Raw genomic sequence first — 24228 nt, forward strand, 5'->3', positions numbered from 1 at the left:
AGAAATATGAGAATTTTGTGGATAACCAAATAAAGATGGGTCTCCGGGTGAATACAATATGTTGACCTTCAGTTTAAGGTTATATGTACATACTATTATTAGTCACGGATAATAGTATAAAGTAACCTAAAAATCAAAGACAAGAACTCACATCTCTTCTCGCCTCTTTTCCTTTAACAAATTATTTGGAATCTGATTTCAAACTGATTGTTAAGGGAAAATTGAGCTCTATAGTCATGGCAAAGATCTCCTTATTGCTTTTGGTCGTTGTCCTTTTCTCCTCTCTCCAGGCTTATGAAGCTCACCGCATTGGAAATTTCGATAAAGGACTTGAAAAAGACTTGCACAATGCCGAGGCCATGATCGAGGAAGACTTGAAGGCCAAGAAAACGAGCACTCAAGGTTTGAAATCTGAGGTGACAACGTTGAGCAAATCTGAACAGAAGCTGAAACAACTTGGAAATGATTACAAAAAGGATACGGATGAAGCGCCTTACGGAAAGAAACTCAAAAAATTCAGCAGGCTGGTAAAAGTCAAGGAGGTACTTGGGAAAAAAAAGAAAGCTGCATCCGTAATCCAAAAGATCTTGAAGGATTTTGGGCTAAACGGAGGGAGGGAATGACAAAAGATAATAATTAGGGTTTGATTACTATTCAAAGAAGGTTTGAACTTGTTCATTGAGTTTAGCTTTACAAGTGAGAGGAGATATAATAATTTCCCCCATAGTATACTAGTTGCATCATAATGTAATTAACATGATTAAATGAAATATTACTACTTATGATATCAGAATATGTTTCTATGCGAAATTTCAATACTTATGTCAGTTTTCTTTTAGGTTAAAACTTACGCAAGTTTGTGGATACAAAGTTTGAGATATATATAATATATATATATATTTATAAAATATTATCGATGAACCACATCAATTTACAAAAATAACTTCTACTACTTAATCAACCAATTTTTCGCAAGTTAAATTCAGTGAAAATTGTGTTTTTTTAAATTCTTTTTAATTTCTACTACCTAACTATAATTGTGTGTTTTTTTAATTTTTGCATCTTGTCATAAGCAAAGTCAGTAATTTATTCAAATTTTATTTTTATAAATACTGATTTATATCTTCAGAAATACTCATGATAAAAAATTAGATGAAAGGATCCATTTATTTCAATAATCACTGCAAACAATATTTTAGAAAGTAGATGGTTAGATTTTTTGATATCACAATTTATTAAAATCTAAGTTTAGCAATTCATAAGTGATGAAATTTTTATATTTGTGTTTATATATTTGATTTGATCGCTGATGGGATTATTATATAAGGACCAATAAACTATAAATTAAACACTCCATTTTATTAAACTGCTAATATTAAATGAAATTGTTTAATTATATGTTTATAATTGTTGTAGTTAACAACAAACACTTTGTATTTGTAATTATTTTGAAAATTTTAATTATCTTAAACATTTAAAAATTGAATTAATATATAAATTACTATTATTTTCTAACTATCAAATTTTAAGTTGTAGTTAACATGGTGAATGAGATTTCATATTCTTATAAAGCATTGACAAATATTTACGGTAGTGGACAGCTTTGAAAATTTCTAAATTTTACAAACAGTTACAATACCATTGTTAAGGTCATATACATTTAATGTCGAAGACTTTAAGTGGAAAAATGAATCAGTCAATATAGATAATTTTATCACTCATCACGTGATAAGACAATGTAACAAATAACATTTCGAAGGATCTTATTACTTGTGAAGTGATCGAGTCTAATAAATATTCACATTCAAAGATCATAAGCTTGACATTACATCTCCATGTGTATTCAGTGACGATACTTGGAAGGAAAAAAGCACTTAAATATCATTTTAATTTATAGAGTGTTATGCTAAAACATGTTTTTTAGAAAAAGTTAATTTGTGGAATTGCTTAACTTTACATAAGATACAAATAATGGAAAAAAGAGAGAAAAAATGTGTGTGATTTACTAAAAAGAATATATTACTAAACAAGACCTCTTAAAGTAAACATATAATCATGTTTTCGACAATCACAAATTATTAAATAGTTAAATTTAAGGGATTTTTGCAAAATTGACCTACAACTTAAAGTCAAACACAAAACTAACCTCCTTTTTTTTTGAAAATTGGTTTTGCCCTATTCACCCCATAAGTTCATATAATTTACGAAAATGCCATCAATTTTTTTTTTTTTTTCGAAAATGACATTTTTACTCTCTCACCCTCATCATCTTCAAGTAATTACAAGATTGCCATTGTCATCAATACCACAACCACCATGAACAACCAATTTGAAGCTTTTAATGCTCCTAAAATCGATTTACCCTTCTTCTTTTTCCATTCTTGTGAACTAAACACAACATATCTCTCACTTTCTCTCCACAATGAGCTAAAAAAACCCAAGATTTTGATTCTAAAATTTTTATGGTTCATAAAGTCATAGAAGCTAACGATTATGGGTGGGTGACTTTCGTTTGTGATTCTGTGTGCTTGGAGAAGCCTTATGTATGCTAAGGAACTTATCTCACCAATTTAAGGTATGACATCGAGTTTTTTTCCAGATCTGTTCGTCAGACGACTTACTTGGGAAGTCGTCTCGCTGTAGACGACTTACCTTTCAGTCGTCTGGCTGTAGACGACTTACCTGGAAGTCGTCTGGTCAACGCAGAGGTTATTTTTGCAATTGACTTTGAAATCTGTAACCTGAGACGACTGAAAATTAAGTCGTCTACTATTGTTTGGTTTCAAAAAAAATTCCAAAGAACCTAGACGACTTACATTTCAGTCGTCATAGGTTAGTTTTGCATTTGACTGGATAATTTCAGAAGTTTGACTTCCCCAGACGACTTACATTTCAGTCGTCTGGCGAAAATTAAAATAATAATATTTTTTTTAAAGTAAACGACTTACAATTAAGTAGTCATAGGTTAGTTTTGCAATTGAAAAAAAAAACTTCAAGATTTAATTATACACAGACGACTTATAATTCAGTCGTCCACCAGACGACTTAATTGTAAGTCGTCCAGGACTTTTTTCCGAGATTCTGGTCAAACCTCGTAAATCCTGGACGACTTACATTTCAGTCGTCTCGTGGACGACTGAATTATAAGTCGTCTGTATATAATTAAATCTTGAAGTTTTTTTTTCAATTGAAAAACTAACCTATGACGACTTAACTGTAAGTCGTCTACTTTTTAAAAAATATTATTATTTTAATTTTCACTAGACGACCGAAATGTAAGTCGTCCAAAAAGTCAAACTTCTGAAATAATCCAGTCAAATGCAAAACTAACCTCTGACGACTGAAATGTAAGTCGTCTAGCTTTTTTGGAGTTTTTTTTTAACCAAACAATAGTAGACGACTTAACTTTCAGTCGTCCGAAATAACAGATTTCAAAGTCAATTGCAAAAATAACCTCTGCGTTGACCAGACGACATATAGTTTAGTCGTCTAGACAACTTAGATTGAAGTCGTCCGCGTCTTCTCCACTAGTTTTTAAGTCTTCTACGTTAGTTTTTGAATAACTTGTATTTTTAAGAGTGATAAGTAACTTCAAGATATGTAAAACTCATATTTACAAAATATGTTCTCTCCCTTAGTTTTACTAAATTTGACTAAGTTTTTCAATGCAAACTTATAAAAAATATGATATGCTTTGACTAGTTACTATTATTTGTTTCCATCTCTTACCAACATTCTTGTTTATTAAGATGAGAAAAAGGCCATTGGAGTTTATTATTGCATATGAGAGATCCAAAGATAAGAAAAAGGCTACTGAAGTCTATTATTTCATTGATTTGTAAATGTGTAAACACATTGTTAGCACATTTAATACATCTTGGAAAACATTATTACTGATTTTACAAAAAAATTCACAACTAAAAGAGTATACATGCAATTCACAAAACAGACCACAAACAAAACTATTATAGATCATTCATCTACAAAGACAAGCTTGGATTCCACTTGAGTAGACAAGACCAGACAACTTTTAAGAAGTCCAGACGACTTCTAAAAAGTCCAGACGACTTCCAGGAAGTTCAGACGACTTTGCCAGAAGACTTTTAGGAAGTTCAGACGACTTCCAGACGACTTTACAGGAAGTCCAGACGACTTTTAGGAAGTCCAGACGACTTCCAGACGACTAACAAGTAAGTCGTCCCAGAAGTCTTCCAGATCTGAAAAACCTGCATATTAAATCCAGATCTGGAAAACCTGCATATTCAAAAACGTTCAAATGGCTTAAAAACAGAAAAAATGAATGGAAGATTAGATAAATCTACCTTTACAGAACACACAAAAATACATATCTAAAAATAAAAGATCTACCTTTAAATTAGTGGAAGATGAGTACCATCTAATTAAAAACCTGCAAAAAAAAAAATAGATTAGTAACAAAGACATGAGACAAAATTGAAAAATTCATATAAAGTTTGGTGTTTTTAAGTCAAAGAGATTAGAGTGGGTTTGGAGAGTTTTAGTTTGGGAAAAAAGTAAGAACTTTATACAACAAGAAGTTACCAAATGAAGAAAAATCAGACATAAGAACTTACCAAAACGCTCAGAAAAATCCAGACGACTTCTTAGAAGTCCAGACGACTTCCTGGAAGTCCAGACGACTTCCTGGAAGTCCAGACGACTTCCTGGAAGTCCAGACGACTTCCTGGAAGTCCAGACGACTTCCTGGAAGTCCAGACGACTTTGTCAGAAGACTTCCAAGAAGTCCAGACGACTTCCAGACGACTAACAGGTAAGTCGTCCCAGAAGTCTTACAGATCTGAAAAACCTGCACATCAAATCCAGATCTGAAAAACCTGCATATCCAAAAACGTTCAAATGACTTAAAAATAGAGAAAATGAGTGAAAGATTAGATAAATCTACATTTATAGAACACACAAAAATACATATCTAAAATTAATAGATCTACCTCTAAATTAGTGGAAGATGAGTACCATTTGATTAAAAACCTGCAAAAGAGATAGATTAGTAAGAAATACATGAGACAAAACTGAAAAATTCATATAAAGTTTGGTGTTTTCAAGTCAAAGAGATTAGAGAGAGGTTGGAGAGTTTTAGAATGATGAACATTACATTTTTGTTGCAGCCATTTGAGAGGAGGAGAGAGAATGTGTTAAATTTTCTTTTTATAGGGAGACAAAAAATCCAATTAGATTAAATATTTTTGACTCAGACGACTTTCTGGACGACTTACATTTCAGTCGTCTGGTGAAGAAATTAAAACAGACGACTTACATGTAAGTCGTCCAGAAGAGTTTAATATTTTTAGCGGGAAATTAAATTTTTTTAGCGGGAAACTAAAATAGAAGACTTCCCAGACGACTTACAAGTAAGTCGTCTGGACGACTGAAATATACGTCGTCCGGGTAAATTATTCAACAGACGACTGAAATATAAGTCGTCCACACCCTAAACATAACCCCTAAACTTAATTATCTAATTAAACACTTCATAAAACCAAATCAAACTTGAAAAGTGTTTACTATACACAAAAATAAACACATATAGGTGAAAACTAATTTTTGAAAAAAATATTTTAGTTTTCCAAAATCTAACCCTAACAATACATACAATACTACAACATATGTTTGCCAAACTCCTAAACCAAAGTATTTCATGATTCACTATCACTCATGTATCTTCAAAACAAATCAATTTTATCATATCTTAATTTATATTTGTTAAAACTGTTTATAATTACTTGATTTTTATTTTTTACGCATCAAAATATTTTTTTACAAGATTTATAAATTATTTTTAAAATAAACTGGTACCAGACGACTTACACTTCAGTCGTCCAGACGAATTCCAACATCTCAGACGACTCAGACGATTTACTGGGGCTATATTCGTAAAAATGGCTTCTGTTTTTTTGTTTGGTCACAAGGGGCTGAGCTGTAATTTCACTAGGCTTTTAGGTTAGTTTTGCATTTGATTCAAGTTTGGGTATAGGTTTGGGATTAAAATCAAGTTGTGGGTTAGTTTTGGCAAAAACCCCTAAATTTAAATGTGATTCAAAAATATTAAATTACCTTATTAAAGTATAAATTGATTCAAAAATATTAAGTTGTATTCTACATTTTAATCTATTTAAAAAATCATGAATGCCCAACTTATCATTATAATTTACCTTATTAAATTATTACATAATTAAATTTAAATCTGATTCAAAAATATTAAGTTGTATTTAAAATTTCTAAATACCTTACATAAATAATATAAGAGGTATAATTTAATTGGTATTGATGAAATTGTATTTTAGTTATAATCTAAAAAATATAATATATATATATATATATAATATTATCTATAAATGAATATAAACATATGTAATCTACGTTGTGACACAATGACTTTCTCAAAAAAATATTAAAAATTATATAAATATACATTATAAAATAAGGTATATTCATTTTTTTATAAAATGAGTTCATGCACGATATCGTGCACGTTTATTGCCTAGCTTTAATAATATCATTCAAGCTGAATATTTAATTCATCCATATTTTCGGTTCAGTTAACACTTCTTTACTATATATTTGGTTTTTTTTTTCATGTATGTATTTCTTCCATGTTTTACCTATTTTTACAGAAATTCATTAAATCCAACAAGTAAATGTAAGTAAAATTTAATGTGTATAAAAAATTATTCTGGCGGTGTTGATAAATATTTTGTACACGTTTTTACACATGCCTATTATTAAGACATTAATTTTATTAATAAATTAATTATACTAAAATTAATTTAAATTATTATTAAAAATATTAATTATATTAAAAATATTTTTGGATCAATTAATACTTTTCACTAGGCATGAGACGGATCGGGTATCCAAGGTATTTTAGGGTATCTGAATCCAGATTCGTTGGATCTGTGATATTAGTATCCGGATCCGGATCTGTGTCTCCCGGATATCCGCCGCAATATTGTATTATCCGTGAATTTCCGGATTCGTTAAATAAAAATAATAATTTTTTTTTAAATACTAAAATTTAAAAATAATATATTAATTAAATATTTATACAAAATCTCAAAAAATATATATAAAGAAGATTATAAAATTTTAAATATTATATTATAAAACTAATTTTATGTATAAATATTAATATATCAACTATAATTATTAATAAAAAATATAATTTAATATATTTTAAGAAATTCGGATGCAGATCCGGATATGTGAAATTAAAATTAAGATATCCGGATCTGCATCCGAATTTGACGGATCTTAAAATTTACTATCCGGATCTAGATCTAGACACCCAGATATTCTATTTTCAGAGTGGATCCGGATCATAAAAAAAAGTCTAAGCCCTACTTTGCACAGTCTGATCACATAGAACTCGGTACAGTATTACTTTTCATTTATTTTATTACTCTCAAGAATCTGCTGCCAGAAACTCACTCCTCTTTCGATTCTTTAACAGTCTTTGGGCAAATGTTTCTCTTCCTGCTCTCAGGGACACACCAAAGAAGATTGAACCTCCAATACCTATCCACAACATCAGTTTCAAAAAAAAAAAATACCTATCCACAACACTCTTGGCCCAATACCTTACAAGAAAAAACTCCGTGCAAGAACTAGCGGTGTTTTTGTAGTATTTAACCTGCTCAACTCTAAAATACTGTACGTGTGTGTGTGCGCGCGCGCGCACCTTTAAGAAAGCAGAAGCTCCCTCCTCTCTTACAACCAGTCAACGATTCCTTGATATTGTTTGGCTGATCCCTGAGAAGATCAAGAAAGAGTAATTAAGAAGATCATACGCATATACTTTTATGGCTACATAATCTAAGCAATATCTAAACTAGAAAATTAAAAGAATCTAAACATTAAATATGTTTGAACAAGAAAAATAACATAGCAATTTAATACAAACATTATATGAGGAGTGTATATCGTTGTTATTAATTCTTTTATTTTTCCAGATTAAGTTTGGTTTAGATCTTTGGTCTGAGTATTTTGTCTAAACCTAGGTACAAGGTTGTTAATAACTGACATGTGCACCATGTTTATTTAATTATAAATACTAATCAGAATTTATGTGGGAAAACAATTTTTTTTATTCCTAAATTAAGTTTCATAAAAATATATGCAAAAGGTCATAAAACTCTAGTAAAAACGTTTCTCATTTTTTTATATATTTCACAAAATTATAATACCAAACAAAATTCGTGCAACGCGCACAGACCCATATTTAGTATATTATATATAGAGGAGATAAGAGTATTCTTTTTGAATTTCCATAATTGAAGGTTCGAAATTTGAAGTTTTTGAATAAGATGATGACTACCAAAAACATTTGCGAAATAAATGGATGACCGGAGAAGTCAACACAATTCGTTGATCATCAAAACAAGGTTACTATTTTTACGCATAGATAAAACTGCAAATGATTTAAGAAATGAACACACGAACTCAATCCTCTTATTTAATATCTCCCTTTTAACAAATTAAAGTTCGATCTGTTTCAAATTAAGTTGAGGGAAAAGTAATAATAAAACATGGCAAAGATCTCCATTGTGCTTCTCGTTGTCGCTCTTATTGTCTTTCTACATGTCTCTGAGGCTCAACGTTCAACAGATAAAGACGAACAAAAAGATAAAGAAGAAAAAGTAACTGAAAACGACAAAGACAAAGAAAGAAATAAAGACGAAAAAGTAGACAAAGACAAAGTCAAAGACAAAGACAAGGAAAGAGATAAAGACGAAAATGTTCTTGAAAACGACAAAGACAAAGACAAAGACAAAGAAAGAGATAAAGAGGAGAAAGTAATTGAAAAGGACCTTGATGAAGCCAAGGACTTGATCGCAGAGGACTTGAAAGAAAAGAAAGCCAACCTTAAGAGCTTGGAAACCCAGGTGAATGAGTTAACCAAATCTGAGACGGTGTTGGATGAGCTCGGAGAAGCTCACAAAAAGGGTAAGAGTCTAAAACCTTATGAGAAAAAGCTTAAGAAATTCAACAGAAGGATTAAGCGGACACCAAAGAAAAAGAGATATGGATCCATAATCCAGAGCATTTTGAAGGATTTGGGATTAAACAGAGGGAGATATTGAAACATGAACTAGGGTTTCATGAACGTTATAAGGAGGTTTCATATTGGCCCCATGAAGTTTGGCTTTACGAATGAGAGGAACTAATAATTTGCCCATTGTATATATTTATTTAATTGCACATAAATTTAATATCAAATCAACTGTAATACTATTAAATGAAAGTATTGCTAGTAATATTGTAATATATTTTTGCGCTAATGTTTTGTTAATTTGTTGTCAACCCAATATTGTAATAGTTGCAGAATATTTTTTTTGCTTTTCACACAAAACTAGTTTATGAGATGATTCATCCATCAACATATATAATCACGTGCACTCCATATCCATCGAATACTTGAGAAGCCGGGTATTCCACATGCCAATATGGTATATCTAGATTCCAACAACTACACAGTTCATACATGTATGTACAAATATATTCACACATATGATATAATGTTATAACTTTATATAATTAACAATAATGGTCCTAATCTGGTAAGAAAGATATATATATATATATATATATCAACATTGTCAACTGGTTATTAAGAAACATAGCCCTTACATATATACATATATAGCTAATCGCTCAACTAGCAACACTTGCTGAATGGCTACCAGGAAGAATATCGGAGATATTCATCAATGACAGAAGAATATGCATTTCGTGTTATATATTACACTAAAATTACAATATAGTACATTCACTTATAAGCAGAGGTGATTAGATTACTCTTCTTTTTTTCTCGATCGTGCTGGCTTGGCATGGAAGGCAACACTTTCTTTTTCGCAACGTTCCTCACAATTTCTCCTTCCGATGCAGCGGAAACATGGCAATTAGGATCTCAAAACGCAGATACACCTATAATGCAAGGAATAATAAACTTACATCACGATATCTTTTTCTTCCTCATTCTGATTTTGGTTTTCGTATTATGGATCTTGATTCGTGTTTTATGGCATTTCCATTTTATTATAATAAAATTTGACGAGGTCATGGTTTCTAGTCCCACCCAACTGGTTAGAGGGAGAATTTTGATCGGATAAAAGAAAGTAGTTTTTCTATATACCACACACAAAAATACACATTTAGACTATTTTTGGAAAGTGTTCCAAAAAAAAAGAGACTAGTTTTGGAAAATGTTGGAAATGAAAGAAACGTAATTTATAAATCTTGGTAAGGTTGGGATCAGAGTCATAGAAGGTTAGACTGTACATTAGCGTGTGTTCATATTAACTTTTTGCTAAATGGCAATGCTATGCTTCTCTTTTTGTCCAATTTTTCAGTCACTAGCAAAGAAGTATAAGATGATCTTACGATTAGCTTGTAAACTCATGATCCATATATATAACTTGCTCATAAAAGTAAAGATTAAATTTATTCGATTAAACAACAATTTTTCCCACTATACACAAATGCTCTACAAATCCAAAGAAACCAAATAAATCACAATTTAAATTTAAAAGAGTAATAATATATAATTTCAAATAGTCAAATGCAAATAAGAGATGAAGTGTCTCATCTCATGATGCTGACGATGGTGGTGATGATAATGCCATGATGGTGGTGATCCATTCGAGCTATAAAATCATTAATCAATTGAATTGGCGGTGGTTGTTGTGGTTTGGATCAGACCATGCCCAGTAACCATCCGTCGTAGTTTCCTCAATGCCATTAAACATGTTACAAAGGCTCTCTTCTTGAACCATTTCATGATTCTGACGATGATGTGTAGATGCCCGAATCGATGAAGGGAAAAGGTCTTTGATCGTGCTCACAGGTGTTGTAGTGGTCTCTCTGGGTATCTCTAGATTTATGTCTGAGCTATTCTCAATGCTTCCATTATTGCTCCATGAAGCTTCTGCTTCTCTCTTTATTATGCTTCCTTCATTACAATCATTGTTCTTTAATGACATTACCTTTAACCATCATACACATATCAAATGTTAAGTTTTAGAAATTCAAACACTATTTGTTCATTGATGCACATGAAGACCGAATACGTTTTTTTGGATTCATGAGTCATGGTTACATTTCTAAATGACATTTAAATAATATCTATTTCAATATTTTTTGAAGTAACAACAAAATATTTGGAAAATTGACTACAAATATACTTAAAATAACTGTTCTTGTATCAGAATTTTCAATTTCAGTAAGCCTATAGAATTTAGAAATTTTCACAAGTTATATTTAGAGATGTAGTAACTATCACATTTTAGCAGAATCATTTGAAAACCCAAAAATAGTATTGTTAAATATATTGTATTTTTCTCTTATGGTTGGCGCGTTATGCACATGCAATGGCTTGATAGTCGTATATGGGAATGCACTAATTAAATGTATACACTGATCAAGAACAATTTACTTAAAAACAAAACACCCACTGTCTTTTGACAAACATCTCATAGTGTTGGATCATTAAAAGCCTAAGAATAATTTATTGCATTTCATATTAAATGAGACTAATCCTACTATAATATAAACGCATATATAAACTTGATAAATTCATGACCCAATCCAAGTAAAAACTGAGGTATTATTTTTATATCCTAAAACCCAAAATATAAGCTGAAATACTGAATCCAAAACGATTTATAAAGACTTTCTTAACAAATTTTCATTATAATTTTTTTCAAACAAAAAAAAAATAATTATAATTTATGAGATTCATTTTACTTTATTAATACTGTAAAGTAAAACTAAATGACCCAACCAAAAATTAAGCCAAAAGTTCGATTATTTTTTTCTAGAGACAGATCGTTAGATATATATATATATATATATATATATATATATATTATACCTCAGCAAGAAGTTTCTTGTTGTGGGCAAGAAGAGAATCATTGTCGGATTTAAGGGACTCAAACTGTTTCTTGAGTGAATCATAGTCTCTCTCGAGTTGTCTAGTCTTCCACCTAGCTCTCCTGTTTTGGAACCAGATCGCTATCTGCCTCAGTTGCATCCCCAATGCTTTAGCTAATTGTATCTTCCTCTCTGGCTCCAGCTTATTCCCTAGCTCAAAGCTCTTCTCTAATACCTTAACTTGCTCTAATTGTAGCCTCTTCTTCTTCTCCCCAAGCATCATATGTGCCCCATCGTCTGATAAATTCTCCTCATGATCAACTGATTGATGATGATCCTCTTGCACGTTCATTAACGACATAGATCTGTTCATCATGTAGTTTCCTCCTCCTATGTAAACCAACAAGACAACAAATACGTTAAATACGACAATATTCTATATATGTAGGGACATATATATATATATATATATATATATATATAGATAGTAGTACCATTGAAGAGATGAGGAGGAGGACAAGAAGGGAGTTGATCATGGCTATTGTCTTCATGACGTTGTTGGAACATAAAAGCATGTTGAGGTAAGGCCATCTCCAAACTAAATCCTGCAGCTGCGTCTGCAGTTGGATCAAATAAATACTGTATATACAAACGAACTCCACCAAGAGGATTGATCACATATATGCTTTCTATTGGATCGTGAACTTATGTTATGATGATGAATGCTTTTGTTGTTTAAAGATTTAGAGATCAATAACAAAGGAGTTTGGAGTTCCTTGGGGATCTCATCATCAACCCCTCATATAAAGAGAAAGAGAAAGCAAAGGATGAAAGGATCATGTTAGGGGAGGTTTCTAGGACCCATCCTTTTTTTATCAATTAGCTTTAGGCTTATGTTATTCATATATATTAATCCATTTGTTACATGTAGTACTAATTTATTTGTTCATATATTTCAAAAATTCTCTGCAATATACTTGGACAACAAAGACTCCAAACCTATTTGAACATCATCATATGTTAGTGCAGGATGTAACTATGCATTAAACAATATTGTTATATTTTTTGAAAATTTCTCAAAATCCATGTGTTAACCCCTTCGAAAATATTGAGTTTTTGGTAAATACTTTATATACTGAAAGCCTATAATCTTTAGTGTTTTTTTAAAATTTCTAACCAAATTCTACATTTGTATTAATGTATTTTAAGCTCTTTTTCATGGTATATGGAAATCGTTATAATTTTTTTATCAATTAATTTTGTAAAACTTCATAATGCTCCCTAAATCGATGGAATAACCACTATAAAATAACAATTTTCTTGAAAAACTGAGACAAGAAAGGCTCCAAACCTCTTTGAACATCATCATATGTTAGTGCAGGATGCAACTATGCATTAAAACAATATTGTCATATTTTTTGAAATTTTCTCAAAATCCATGTGTACCCTTCGAAAATATTGAGTTTTTGGTAATTACATTATATACTTAAAGCCTATAATCTTTAGTATTGTTTTAAAATTTCTAACCACATTCTACATTTGTATTAATATATTATAAGCTTTTTTCATGGTATATGGGAATCGTTATAATTTGTTTATCAATTAATTTAGTAAAACTTCATAATACTCCCTAAATCGATGAAATAACTATTTTCTAGAAAAACGGAGACAACAAAGGCTCCAAACCTCTTTCAACATCATCATATGTTAGTGCAGGATGCAACTATGCATTAAAACAATATTGTCAATTTTTTTGAAATTTTCTCAAAATCCATGTGTTAACCCCCCCTTCGAAAATATTGAGTTTTTGGTAATTACTTTATATACTGAAAGCCTATAATCTTTAGTGTTGTTTTAAAATTTCTAACCACATTCTATATTTGTATTAATGTATTTTAAGCTCTTTTTCATGGTATATGGGAATTGTTATAATTTTTTTATCCATTAATTTAGTAAAACTTCATAATACTCCCTAAATCGATGGAATAACCACTATAAAATAACAATTTTCTTGAAAAACGGAGACAACAAAGGCTCTAAACCTCTTTGAACCTCATCATATGTTAGTGCAGGATGCAACTATGCATTAAAACAATATTGTCATATTTTTTAAAATTTTCTCAAAATCTATGTGTTAACCCCTTCGAAAATATTGAGTTTTTGGTAATTACTTTATATACTGAAAGCCTATAATCTTTAGTGTTGTTTTAAAATTTCTAACCACATTCTACGTTCGTATTAATATATTTTAAGCTTTTTTCATGGTATATGGGAATCGTTATAATTTGTTTATCAATTAATTTAGTAAAACTTCATAATACTCCCTAAATCGATGAAATAACTATTTTCTTGAAAACCAGAGACAACAAAGGCTCCAAACCTCTTTGAACATCATCATATGTTAGTGCAGGATGCAACTATGCATTAAAACAATATTGTCATATTTTTTGAAATTTTCTCAAAATCTATGTGTTAACCCCTTCGAAAATATTGAGTTTTTGGTAAATACTTTATATAGTGAAAGCCTATAATCCTTAGTGTTGTTTTAAAATTTCTAACCACATTCTACATTTGTATTAATGTATTTTAAGCTCGTTTTCATGGTATATGGGAATCATTATTTTTTTTTATCAATTAATTTAGTAAAACTTCATAATACTCCCTAAATCGATGAAATAACTATTTTCTTAAAAAACGAAGACAACAAAGGCTCCAAACCTCTTTGAACATCATCATATGTTAGTGCATGATGCAAATATGCATTAAAACAATATTGTCAAATTTTTTGAAATTTTCTCAAAATCCATGTGTTGTTTTAAAATTACTAACCACATTCTACATTTGTATTAATGTATTTTAAGCTCGTTTTCATGGTATATGAGAATCGTTATATTTTTTTATCAATTAATTTAGTAAAACTTCATAATACTCCCTAAATCGATGAAATAACTATTTTCATGAAAAAGGGAGACAACAAAGGCTCCAAACCTCTTTGAACATCATCATATGTTAGTGCAGGATGCAACTATGCATTAAAACAATATTGTCATATTTTTTGAAATTTTCTCAAAATCCTTGTGTTAACCCCTTCGAAAATATTGAGTTTTTGGAAAATACTTTATATACTGAAAGCCTATAATCTTCGGTGTTGTTTTAAAATTTCTAACCACATTCTACATTTGTATTAATATATTTTAAGCTTTTTTCATGGTGTATGGGAATCATTATAATTTTTTAATCAATTAATTTAGTAAAACTTCATAATACAACCTAAATCGATGAAATAACTATTTTCTAGAAAAACGGAGACAACAAAGCCTCCAAACCTCTTTCAACATCATCATATGTTAGTGCAGGATGCAACTATGCATTAAAACAATATTGTCATATTTTTTAAAATTTTCTCAAAATCTATGTGTTAACCCCTTCGAAAATATTGAGTTTTTGGTAATTACTTTATATACTGAAAGCCTATAATCTTTAGTGTTGTTTTAAAATTTCTAACCACATTCTACGTTCGTATTAATATATTTTAAGCTTTTTTCATGGTATATGGGAATCGTTATAATTTGTTTATCAATTAATTTAGTAAAACTTCATAATACTCCCTAAATCGATGAAATAACTATTTTCTTGAAAAACAGAGACAACAAAGGCTCCAAACCTCTTTGAACATCATCATATGTTAGTGCAGGATGCAACTATGCATTAAAACAATATTGTCATATTTTTTGAAATTTTCTCAAAATCTATGTGTTAACCCCTTCGAAAATATTGAGTTTTTGGTAAATACTTTATATAGTGAAAGCCTATAATCCTTAGTGTTGTTTTAAAATTTCTAACCACATTCTACATTTGTATTAATGTATTTTAAGCTCGTTTTCATGGTAAATGAGCATCTTTCAATTGTTTTTAACAATTAATTTAGTAAAACTTAATAATACTCCCTAAATCGATGGAATAGCCACTATAAAGTTATTATTTTCTTGATAAACGGAGACGACAAAGGCTCCAAACCTCTTTGAACATCATCATATGTTAGTGCAGGATGCAACTAAGCATTAAAACAATGTTGTCATATTTTTTGAAATTTTCTCAAAATCTATGGGCTAACCCCTACAAAAATATTGAGTTTTTGGTAAATACTTTATATACAGAAGCCTATAATCTTTAGTGTTGTTTTAAAATTTCTACCATATTGTACATTTGTATTAATGTATGCTAAACTCTTTTTCACGGTAAATAAGCATCGTTCAATTGTTTTTATACATAAATTTAATAAAACTTCATAATACTCCCTAAATCGATGGAATAACCACTATAAAGTTATTATTTTCTTAATAAACGGAGATGACAAAGGCTCCAAACCTCTTTGAACATCATCATATGTTAGTTCAGAATGCAACTAGGCATTAAAACAATATTGTCATATTTTTTGAAATTTTCTCAAAATCTGTGGGATAACCCCTACAAAAATATTGAGTTTTTGGTAAATACTTTATATACTGAAGCCTATAATCTTTAGTGTTGTTTTAAAATTTATACCATATTCTACATTTGTATTAAAGTTTGTTGAACTCTTCTTCATGGTAAATGAGCATCTTTCAATTGTTTTTATCAAATCATTTAATAAAACTTCATAATACTCCCTAAATCGATGGAATAACCACTATAAAGTTATTATTTTCTTGATAAACGGAGACGACAAAAGCTCCAAACCTCTTTGAACATCATCATATGTTCGTGCAGGATGCAACTAGGCATTAAAACAATATTGTCATATTTTTTGAAATTTTCTTAAAATACCCCTACAAAAATATTGAGTTTTTGGTAAAAACTTTATATACTGAAGCCTATAATCTTTAGCGTTGTTTTAAAATTTCTACCATATTCTACATTTGTATTAATGTATGCTAAACTCTTTTTCACGGTAAATAAGCATCGTTCAGTTGTTTTTATCAATAAATTTAATAAAACTTCATAATACTCCCTAAATCGATGGAATAACCACTATAAAGTTATTATTTTCTTGATAAACGGAGACGACAAAAGCTCCAAACCTCTTTGAACATCATCATATGTTCGTGCAGGATGCAACTAGGCAGTAAAACAATATTGTCATATTTTTTGAAATTTTCTAAAAATCTATGGGCACCCTACAAAAATATTGAGTTTTTGGAAAATACTTTTTATACTCAAGCCTATAATCTTTAGTGTTGTTTTAAAATTTTTACTATATTCTACATTTGTATTAATGTATGCTAAACTTTTTTTCATGGTAAATGAGCATCGTTCAATTGTTTTTATCAATTAATTTAGTAAAACTTCATAATACCCCCTAAATCGATGGAATAACCAATATAAAATTATTATTTTCTTGATAAACGGAGACGACAAAGGCTCCAAACCTCTTTGAACATCATCATATGTTAGTGCAGGATGCAACTAGGCATTAAAACAATATTGTCATATTTTTTGAAATTTTCTCAAAATCTATGGGCTAACCCCTATAAAAATATTGAGTTTTTGGTAAATACTTTATATACTGAAGCCTATAATCTTTAGTGTTGTTTTAAAATTTCTACCATATTCTATATTTGTATTAATGTATGCTAAACATCTCTTTCATGGTAAATGAGCATCTTTCAATTGTTTTTATCAAATAATTTAATAAAACTTCATAATACTCCCTAAATCGATGGAATAACCACTATAAAGTTATTATTTTCTTGATAAACGGAGATGACAAAGGCTCCAAACCTCTTTGAACATCATCATATGTTAGTTCAGAATGCAACTAGGCATTAAAAAAATATTGTCATATTTTTTGAAATTTTCTCAAAATCTGTGGGCTAACCCCTACAAAAATATTGAGTTTTTGGTAAATACTTTATATACTGAAGCCTATAATCTTTAGTGTTGTTTTAAAATTTATACCATATTCTACATTTGTATTAAAGTTTGTTAAACTCTTTTTCATGGTAAATGAGCATCTTTCAATTGTTTTTATCAAATAATTTAATAAAACTTCATAATACTCCCTAAATCGATGGAATAACCACTATAAAGTTATTATTTTCTTGATAAACGGAGACGACAAAAGCTCCAAACCTCTTTGAACATCATCATATGTTCGTGCAGGATGCAACTAGGCATTAAAACAATATTGTCATATTTTTTGAAATTTTCTTAAAATACCCCTACAAAATAGAGTTTTTGGTAAAAACTTTATATACTGAAGCCTATAATCTTTAGTGTTGTTTTAAAATTTCTACCATATTCTACATTTGTATTAATGTATGCTAAACTCTTTTTCATGGTAAATGAGCATCGTTCAATTGTTTTTATCAATAAATTTAATAAAACTTCATAATACTCCCTAAATCGATGGAATAACCACTATAAAGTTATTATTTTCTTGATAAACGGAGACGACAAAAGCTCCAAACCTCTTTGAACATCATCATATGTTAGTGCAGGATGCAACTAGGCATTAAAACAATATTGTCATATTTTTTGAAATTTTCTCAAAATCTATGGGCACCCTACAAAAATATTGAGTTTTTGGAAAAAACTTTTTATACTGAAGCCTATAATCTTTAGTGTTGTTTTAAAATTTCTACTATATTCTACATTTGTATTAATGTATGCTAAACTTTTTTCATGGTAAATGAGCATCGTTCAATTGTTTTTATCAATTAATTTAGTAAAACTTCATAATACCCCCTAAATCGATGGAATAACCAATATAAAATTATTATTTTCTTGATAAACGGAGATGACAAAGGCTCCAAACCTCTTTGAACATCATCATATGTTAGTGCAGGATGCAACTAGGCATTAAAACAATATTGTCATATTTTTTGAAATTTTCTCAAAATCTATGGGCTAACCCCTATAAAAATATTGAGTTTTTGGTAAATACTTTATATACTGAAGCCTATAATCTTTAGTGTTGTTTTAAAATTTCTACCATATTCTATATTTGTATTAATGTATGCTAAACATCTCTTTCATGGTAAATGAGCATCTTTCAATTGTTTTTATCAAATAATTTAATAAAACTTCATAATACTCCCTAAATCGATGGAATAACCACTATAAAGTTATTATTTTCTTAATAAACGGAGATGACAAAGGCTCCAAACCTCTTTGAACATCATCATATGTTAGTTCAGAATGCAACTAGGCATTAAAACAACATTGTATTATTTTTTGAAATTTTCTCAAAATCTGTGGGCTAACCCCTACAACAATATTGAGTTTTTGGTAAATACTTTATATACTGAAGCCTATAATCTTTAGTGTTGTTTTAAAATTTATGCCATATTCTACATTTGTATTAAAGTTTGTTAAACTCTTTTTCATGGTAAATGAGCATCTTTCAATTGTTTTTATCAAATAATTTAATAAAACTTCATAATACTCCCTAAATCGATGGAATAACCACAATAAAGTTATTATTTTCTTGATAAACGGAGACGACAAAAGCTCCAAACCTCTTTGAACATCATCATATGTTAGTGCAGGATGCAACTAGGCATTAAAACAATATTGTCATATTTTTTGAAATTTTCTTAAAATACCCCTACAAAAATATTGAGTTTTTGGTAAATACTTTATATACTGAAGCCTATAATCTTTAGTGTTGTTTTAAAATTTCTACCATATTCTACATTTGTATTAATGTATGCTAAACTCTTTTTCATGGTAAATGAGCATCGTTCAATTGTTTTTATCAATAATTTAATAAAACTTCATAATACTCCCTAAATCGATGGAATAACCACTATAAAGTTATTATTTTCTTGATAAACGGAGACGACAAAAGCTCCAAACCTCTTTGAACATCATCATATGTTAGTGCAGGATGCAACTAGGCATTAAAACAATATTGTCATATTTTTTGAAATTTTCTAAAAATCTATGGGCACCCTACAAAAATATTGAGTTTTTGGTAAATACTTTTATACTGAAGCCTATAATCTTTAGTGTTGTTTTAAAATTTCTACCATATTCTACATTTGTATTAATGTATGCTAAACTCTTTTTCATGGTAAATGAGCATCGTTCAATTGTTTTTATCAATTAATTTAGTAAAACTTCATAATACCCCCTAAATCGATGGAATAACCAATATAAAATTATTATTTTCTTGATAAACGGAGACGACAAAGGCTCCAAACCTCTTTGAACATCATCATATGTTAGTGCAGGATGCAACTAGGCATTAAAACAATATTGTCATATTTTTTGAAATTTTCTCAAAATCTATGGGCTAACCCCTACAAAAATATTGAGTTTTTGGTAAATACTTTATATACTGAAGCCTATAATCTTTAGTGTTGTTTTAAAATTTCTACCATATTCTATATTTGTATTAATGTATGCTAAACTCTTTTCATGGTAAATGAGCATCTTTCAATTGTTTTTATCAAATAATTTAATAAAACTTCATAATACTCCCTAAATCGATGGAATAACCACTATAAAGTTATTATTTTCTTGATAAACGGAGACGACAAAAGCTCCAAACCTCTTTGAACATCATCATATGTTAGTGCAGGATGCAACTAGGCATTAAAACAATATTGTCATATTTTTTGAAATTTTCTTAAAATACCCCAACAAAAATATTGAGTTTTTGGTAAAAACTTTATATACTGAAGCCTATAATCTTTAGTGTTGTTTTAAAATTTCTACCATATTCTACATTTGTATTAATGTATGCTAAACTTTTTTTCACGGTAAATAAGCATCGTTCAATTGTTTTTATCAATAAATTTAATAAAACTTCATAATACTCCCTAAATCGATGGAATAACCACTATAAAGTTATTATTTTCTTGATAAACGGAGACGACAAAGGCTCCAAACCTCTTTGAACATCATCATATGTTAGTGCAGGATGCAACTAGGCATTAAAACAATATTGTCATATTTTTTGAAATTTTCTCAAAATCTATGGGCTAACCCCTACAAAAATATTGAGTTTTTGGTAAATACTTTATATACTGAAGCCTATAATCTTTAGTGTTGTTTTAAAATTTCTACCATATTCTATATTTGTATTAATGTATGCTAAACTCTCTTTCATGGTAAATGAGCATCTTTCAATTGTTTTTATCAAATAATTTAATAAAACTTCATAATACTCCCTAAATCGATGGAATAACCACTATAAAGTTATTATTTTCTTGATAAACGGAGACGACAAAAGCTCCAAACCTCTTTGAACATCATCATATGTTAGTGCAGGATGCAACTAGGCATTAAAACAATATTGTCATATTTTTTGAAATTTTCTTAAAATACCCCTACAAAAATATTGAGTTTTTGGTAAAAACTTTATATACTGAAGCCTATAATCTTTAGTGTTGTTTTAAAATTTCTACCATATTCTACATTTGTATTAATGTATGCTAAACTCTTTTTCATGGTAAATGAGCATCGTTCAATTGTTTTTATCAATTAATTTAGTAAAACTTCATAATACCCCCTAAATCGATGGAATAACCAATATAAAATTATTATTTTCTTGATAAACGGAGACGACAAAGGCTCCAAACCTCTTTGAACATCATCATATGTTAGTGCAGGATGCAACTAGGCATTAAAACAATATTGTCATATTTTTTGAAATTTTCTCAAAATCTATGGGCTAACCCCTACAAAAATATTGAGTTTTTGGTAAATACTTTATATACTGAAGCCTATAATCTTTAGTGTTGTTTTAAAATTTATACCATATTCTACATTTGTATTAATGTATGTTAAACTCTTTTTCATGGTAAATGAGCATCTTTCAATTGTTTTTATCAAATAATTTAATAAAACTTCATAATACTCCCTAAATCGATGGAATAACCACTATAAAGTTATTATTTTCTTGATAAACGGAGACGACAAAGGCTCCAAACCTCTTTGAACATCATCATATGTTAGTGCAGGATGCAACTAGGCATTAAAACAATATTGTCATATTTTTTGAAATTTTCTCAAAATCTATGGGCTAACCCCTACAAAAATATTGAGTTTTTGGTAAATACTTTATATACTGAAGCCTATAATCTTTAGTGTTGTTTTAAAATTTATACCATATTCTACATTTGTATTAATGTATGCTAAACTCTTTTTCATGGTAAATGAGCATCTTTCAAATGTTTTTATCAATTAATTTAGTAAAACTTCATAATACTCCCTAAATCGATGGAATAACCACTATAAAGTTATTATTTTCTTGATAAACGGAGACGACAAAGGCTCCAAACCTCTTTGAACATCATCATATGTTAGTGCAGGATGCAACTAGCATTAAAACAATGTTGTCATATTTTTTGAAATTTTCTCAAAATCTATGGGCCAACCCCCTACAAAAATATTGAGTTTTTGGTAAATACTTTATATACTGAAGCCTATAATCTTTAGTGTTGTTTTAATATTTATACCATATTCTACATTTGTATTAATGTATGCTAAACTCTTTTTCACGGTAAATAAACATCTTTCAATTGTTTTTATCAATAAATTTAATAAAACTTCATAATACTCCCTAAATCGATAGAATAACCACTATAAAGTTACTATTTTATTGATAAACGGAGACGACAAAGGCTCCAAACCTCTTTGAACATCATCATATGTTCATGCAGGATGCAACTAGGCATTAAAACAATATTGTCATATTTTTTGAAATTTTCTCAAAATCTATGGGCTAACCCTTACAAAAATATTGAGTTTTTGGTAAATACTTTATATACTGAAGCCTATAATCTTTAGTGTTGTTTTAAAATTTATACCATATTCTACATTTGTATTAATGTATGCTAAACTCTTTTTCATGGTAAATGAGCATCTTTCAATTGTTTTTATCAAATAATTTAATAAAACTTCATAATACTCCCTAAATCGATGGAATAACCACTATAAATTATTATTTTTTTGATAAACGGAGACGACAAAGGCTCCAAACCTCTTTGAACATCATCATATGTTAGTGCAGGATGCAACTAGGCATTAAAACAATATTGTCAATTTTTTGAAATTTTCTCAAAATCTATGGGCTAACCCCTACAAAAATATTGAGTTTTTGGTAAATACTTTATATACTGAAGCCTATAATCTTTAGTGTTGTTTTAAAATTTCTACCATATTCTACATTTGTATTAATGTATGCTAAACTCTTTTTCATGGTAAATGAGCATCGTTCAATTGTTTTTATCAATTAATTTAGTAAAACTTCATAATACCCCCTAAATCGATGGAATAACCAATATAAAATTATTATTTTCTTGATAAACGGAGACGACAAAGGCTCCAAACCTCTTTGAACATCATCATATTTAGTGCAGGATGCAACTAGGCATTAAAACAATATTGTCATATTTTTTGAAATTTTCTCAAAATCTATGGGCTAACCCCTACAAAAATATTGAGTTTTGGTAAATACTTTATATACTGAAGCCTATAATCTTTAGTGTTGTTTTAAAATTTCTACCATATTCTACATTTGTATTAATGTATGCTAAACTCTTTTCATGGTAAATGAGCATCTTTCAATTGTTTTTATCAAATAATTTAATAAAACTTCATAATACTCCCTAAATCGATGGAATAACCACTATAAAATTATTATTTTCTTGATAAACGGAGACGACAAAAGCTCCAAACCTCTTTGAACATCATCATATGTTAGTGCAGGATGCAACTAGGCATTAAAACAATATTGTCATATTTTTTGAAATTTTCTCAAAATACCCCTACAAAAATATTGAGTTTTTGGTAAAAACTTTATATACTGAAGCCTATAATCTTTAGTGTTGTTTTAAAATTTCTACCATATTCTACATTTGTATTAATGTATGCTAAACTCTTTTTCATGGTAAATGAGCATCGTTCAATTGTTTTTATCAATTAATTTAGTAAAACTTCATAATACCCCCTAAATCGATGGAATAACCAATATAAAATTATTATTTTCTTGATAAACGGAGACGACAAAGGCTCCAAACCTCTTTGAACATCATCATATGTTAGTGCAGGATGCAACTAGGCATTAAAACAATATTGTCATATTTTTTGAAATTTTCTCAAAATCTATGGGCTAACCCCTACAAAAATATTGAGTTTTTGGTAAATACTTTATATACTGAAGCCTATAATCTTTAGTGTTGTTTTAAAATTTATACCATATTCTACATTTGTATTAATGTATGCTAAACTCTTTTTCATGGTAAATGAGCATCTTTCAATTGTTTTTATCAAATAATTTAATAAAACTTCATAATACTCCCTAAATCGATGGAATAACCACTATAAAGTTAT

General features: G+C 29.2%; 3 protein-coding genes across 3 annotated transcripts; 2 read left to right on the forward strand and 1 right to left on the reverse strand.

The window, feature by feature from the left end:
• Positions 1–141: 141 nt before the first annotated feature.
• On the forward strand, positions 142–790 carry LOC106433418. Its single transcript, XM_013874244.3, has one exon. The coding sequence runs from the start codon at positions 237–239 to the stop codon at positions 621–623; it is 387 nt and encodes a 128-aa protein (XP_013729698.2). The 5' UTR covers positions 142–236; the 3' UTR covers positions 624–790.
• A 7668-nt stretch (positions 791–8458) lies between these two features.
• Positions 8459–9300, forward strand: BNACNNG05810D (splicing regulatory glutamine/lysine-rich protein 1). The gene has a single exon (XM_022712425.2). It carries the CDS (start codon positions 8562–8564, stop codon positions 9114–9116), a length of 555 nt encoding a protein of 184 aa, XP_022568146.2. The 5' UTR covers positions 8459–8561; the 3' UTR covers positions 9117–9300.
• A 599-nt stretch (positions 9301–9899) lies between these two features.
• On the reverse strand, positions 9900–12769 carry LOC125580110 (homeobox-leucine zipper protein ATHB-20-like). The gene is made up of 4 exons (XM_048744092.1): positions 12766–12769; positions 12399–12593; positions 11906–12294; positions 9900–11018 (listed from the first exon to the last, which is right to left on the reverse strand). The coding sequence occupies exons 1-4, from the start codon at positions 12767–12769 to the stop codon at positions 10695–10697; spliced, it is 912 nt and encodes a 303-aa protein (XP_048600049.1). The 3' UTR covers positions 9900–10694.
• Positions 12770–24228: the final 11459 nt, after the last annotated feature.

Source organism: Brassica napus, chromosome C1 (assembly GCF_020379485.1).
Source record: "Brassica napus cultivar Da-Ae chromosome C1, Da-Ae, whole genome shotgun sequence".
Classification (NCBI taxonomy): Eukaryota; Viridiplantae; Streptophyta; class Magnoliopsida; order Brassicales; family Brassicaceae; genus Brassica; species Brassica napus.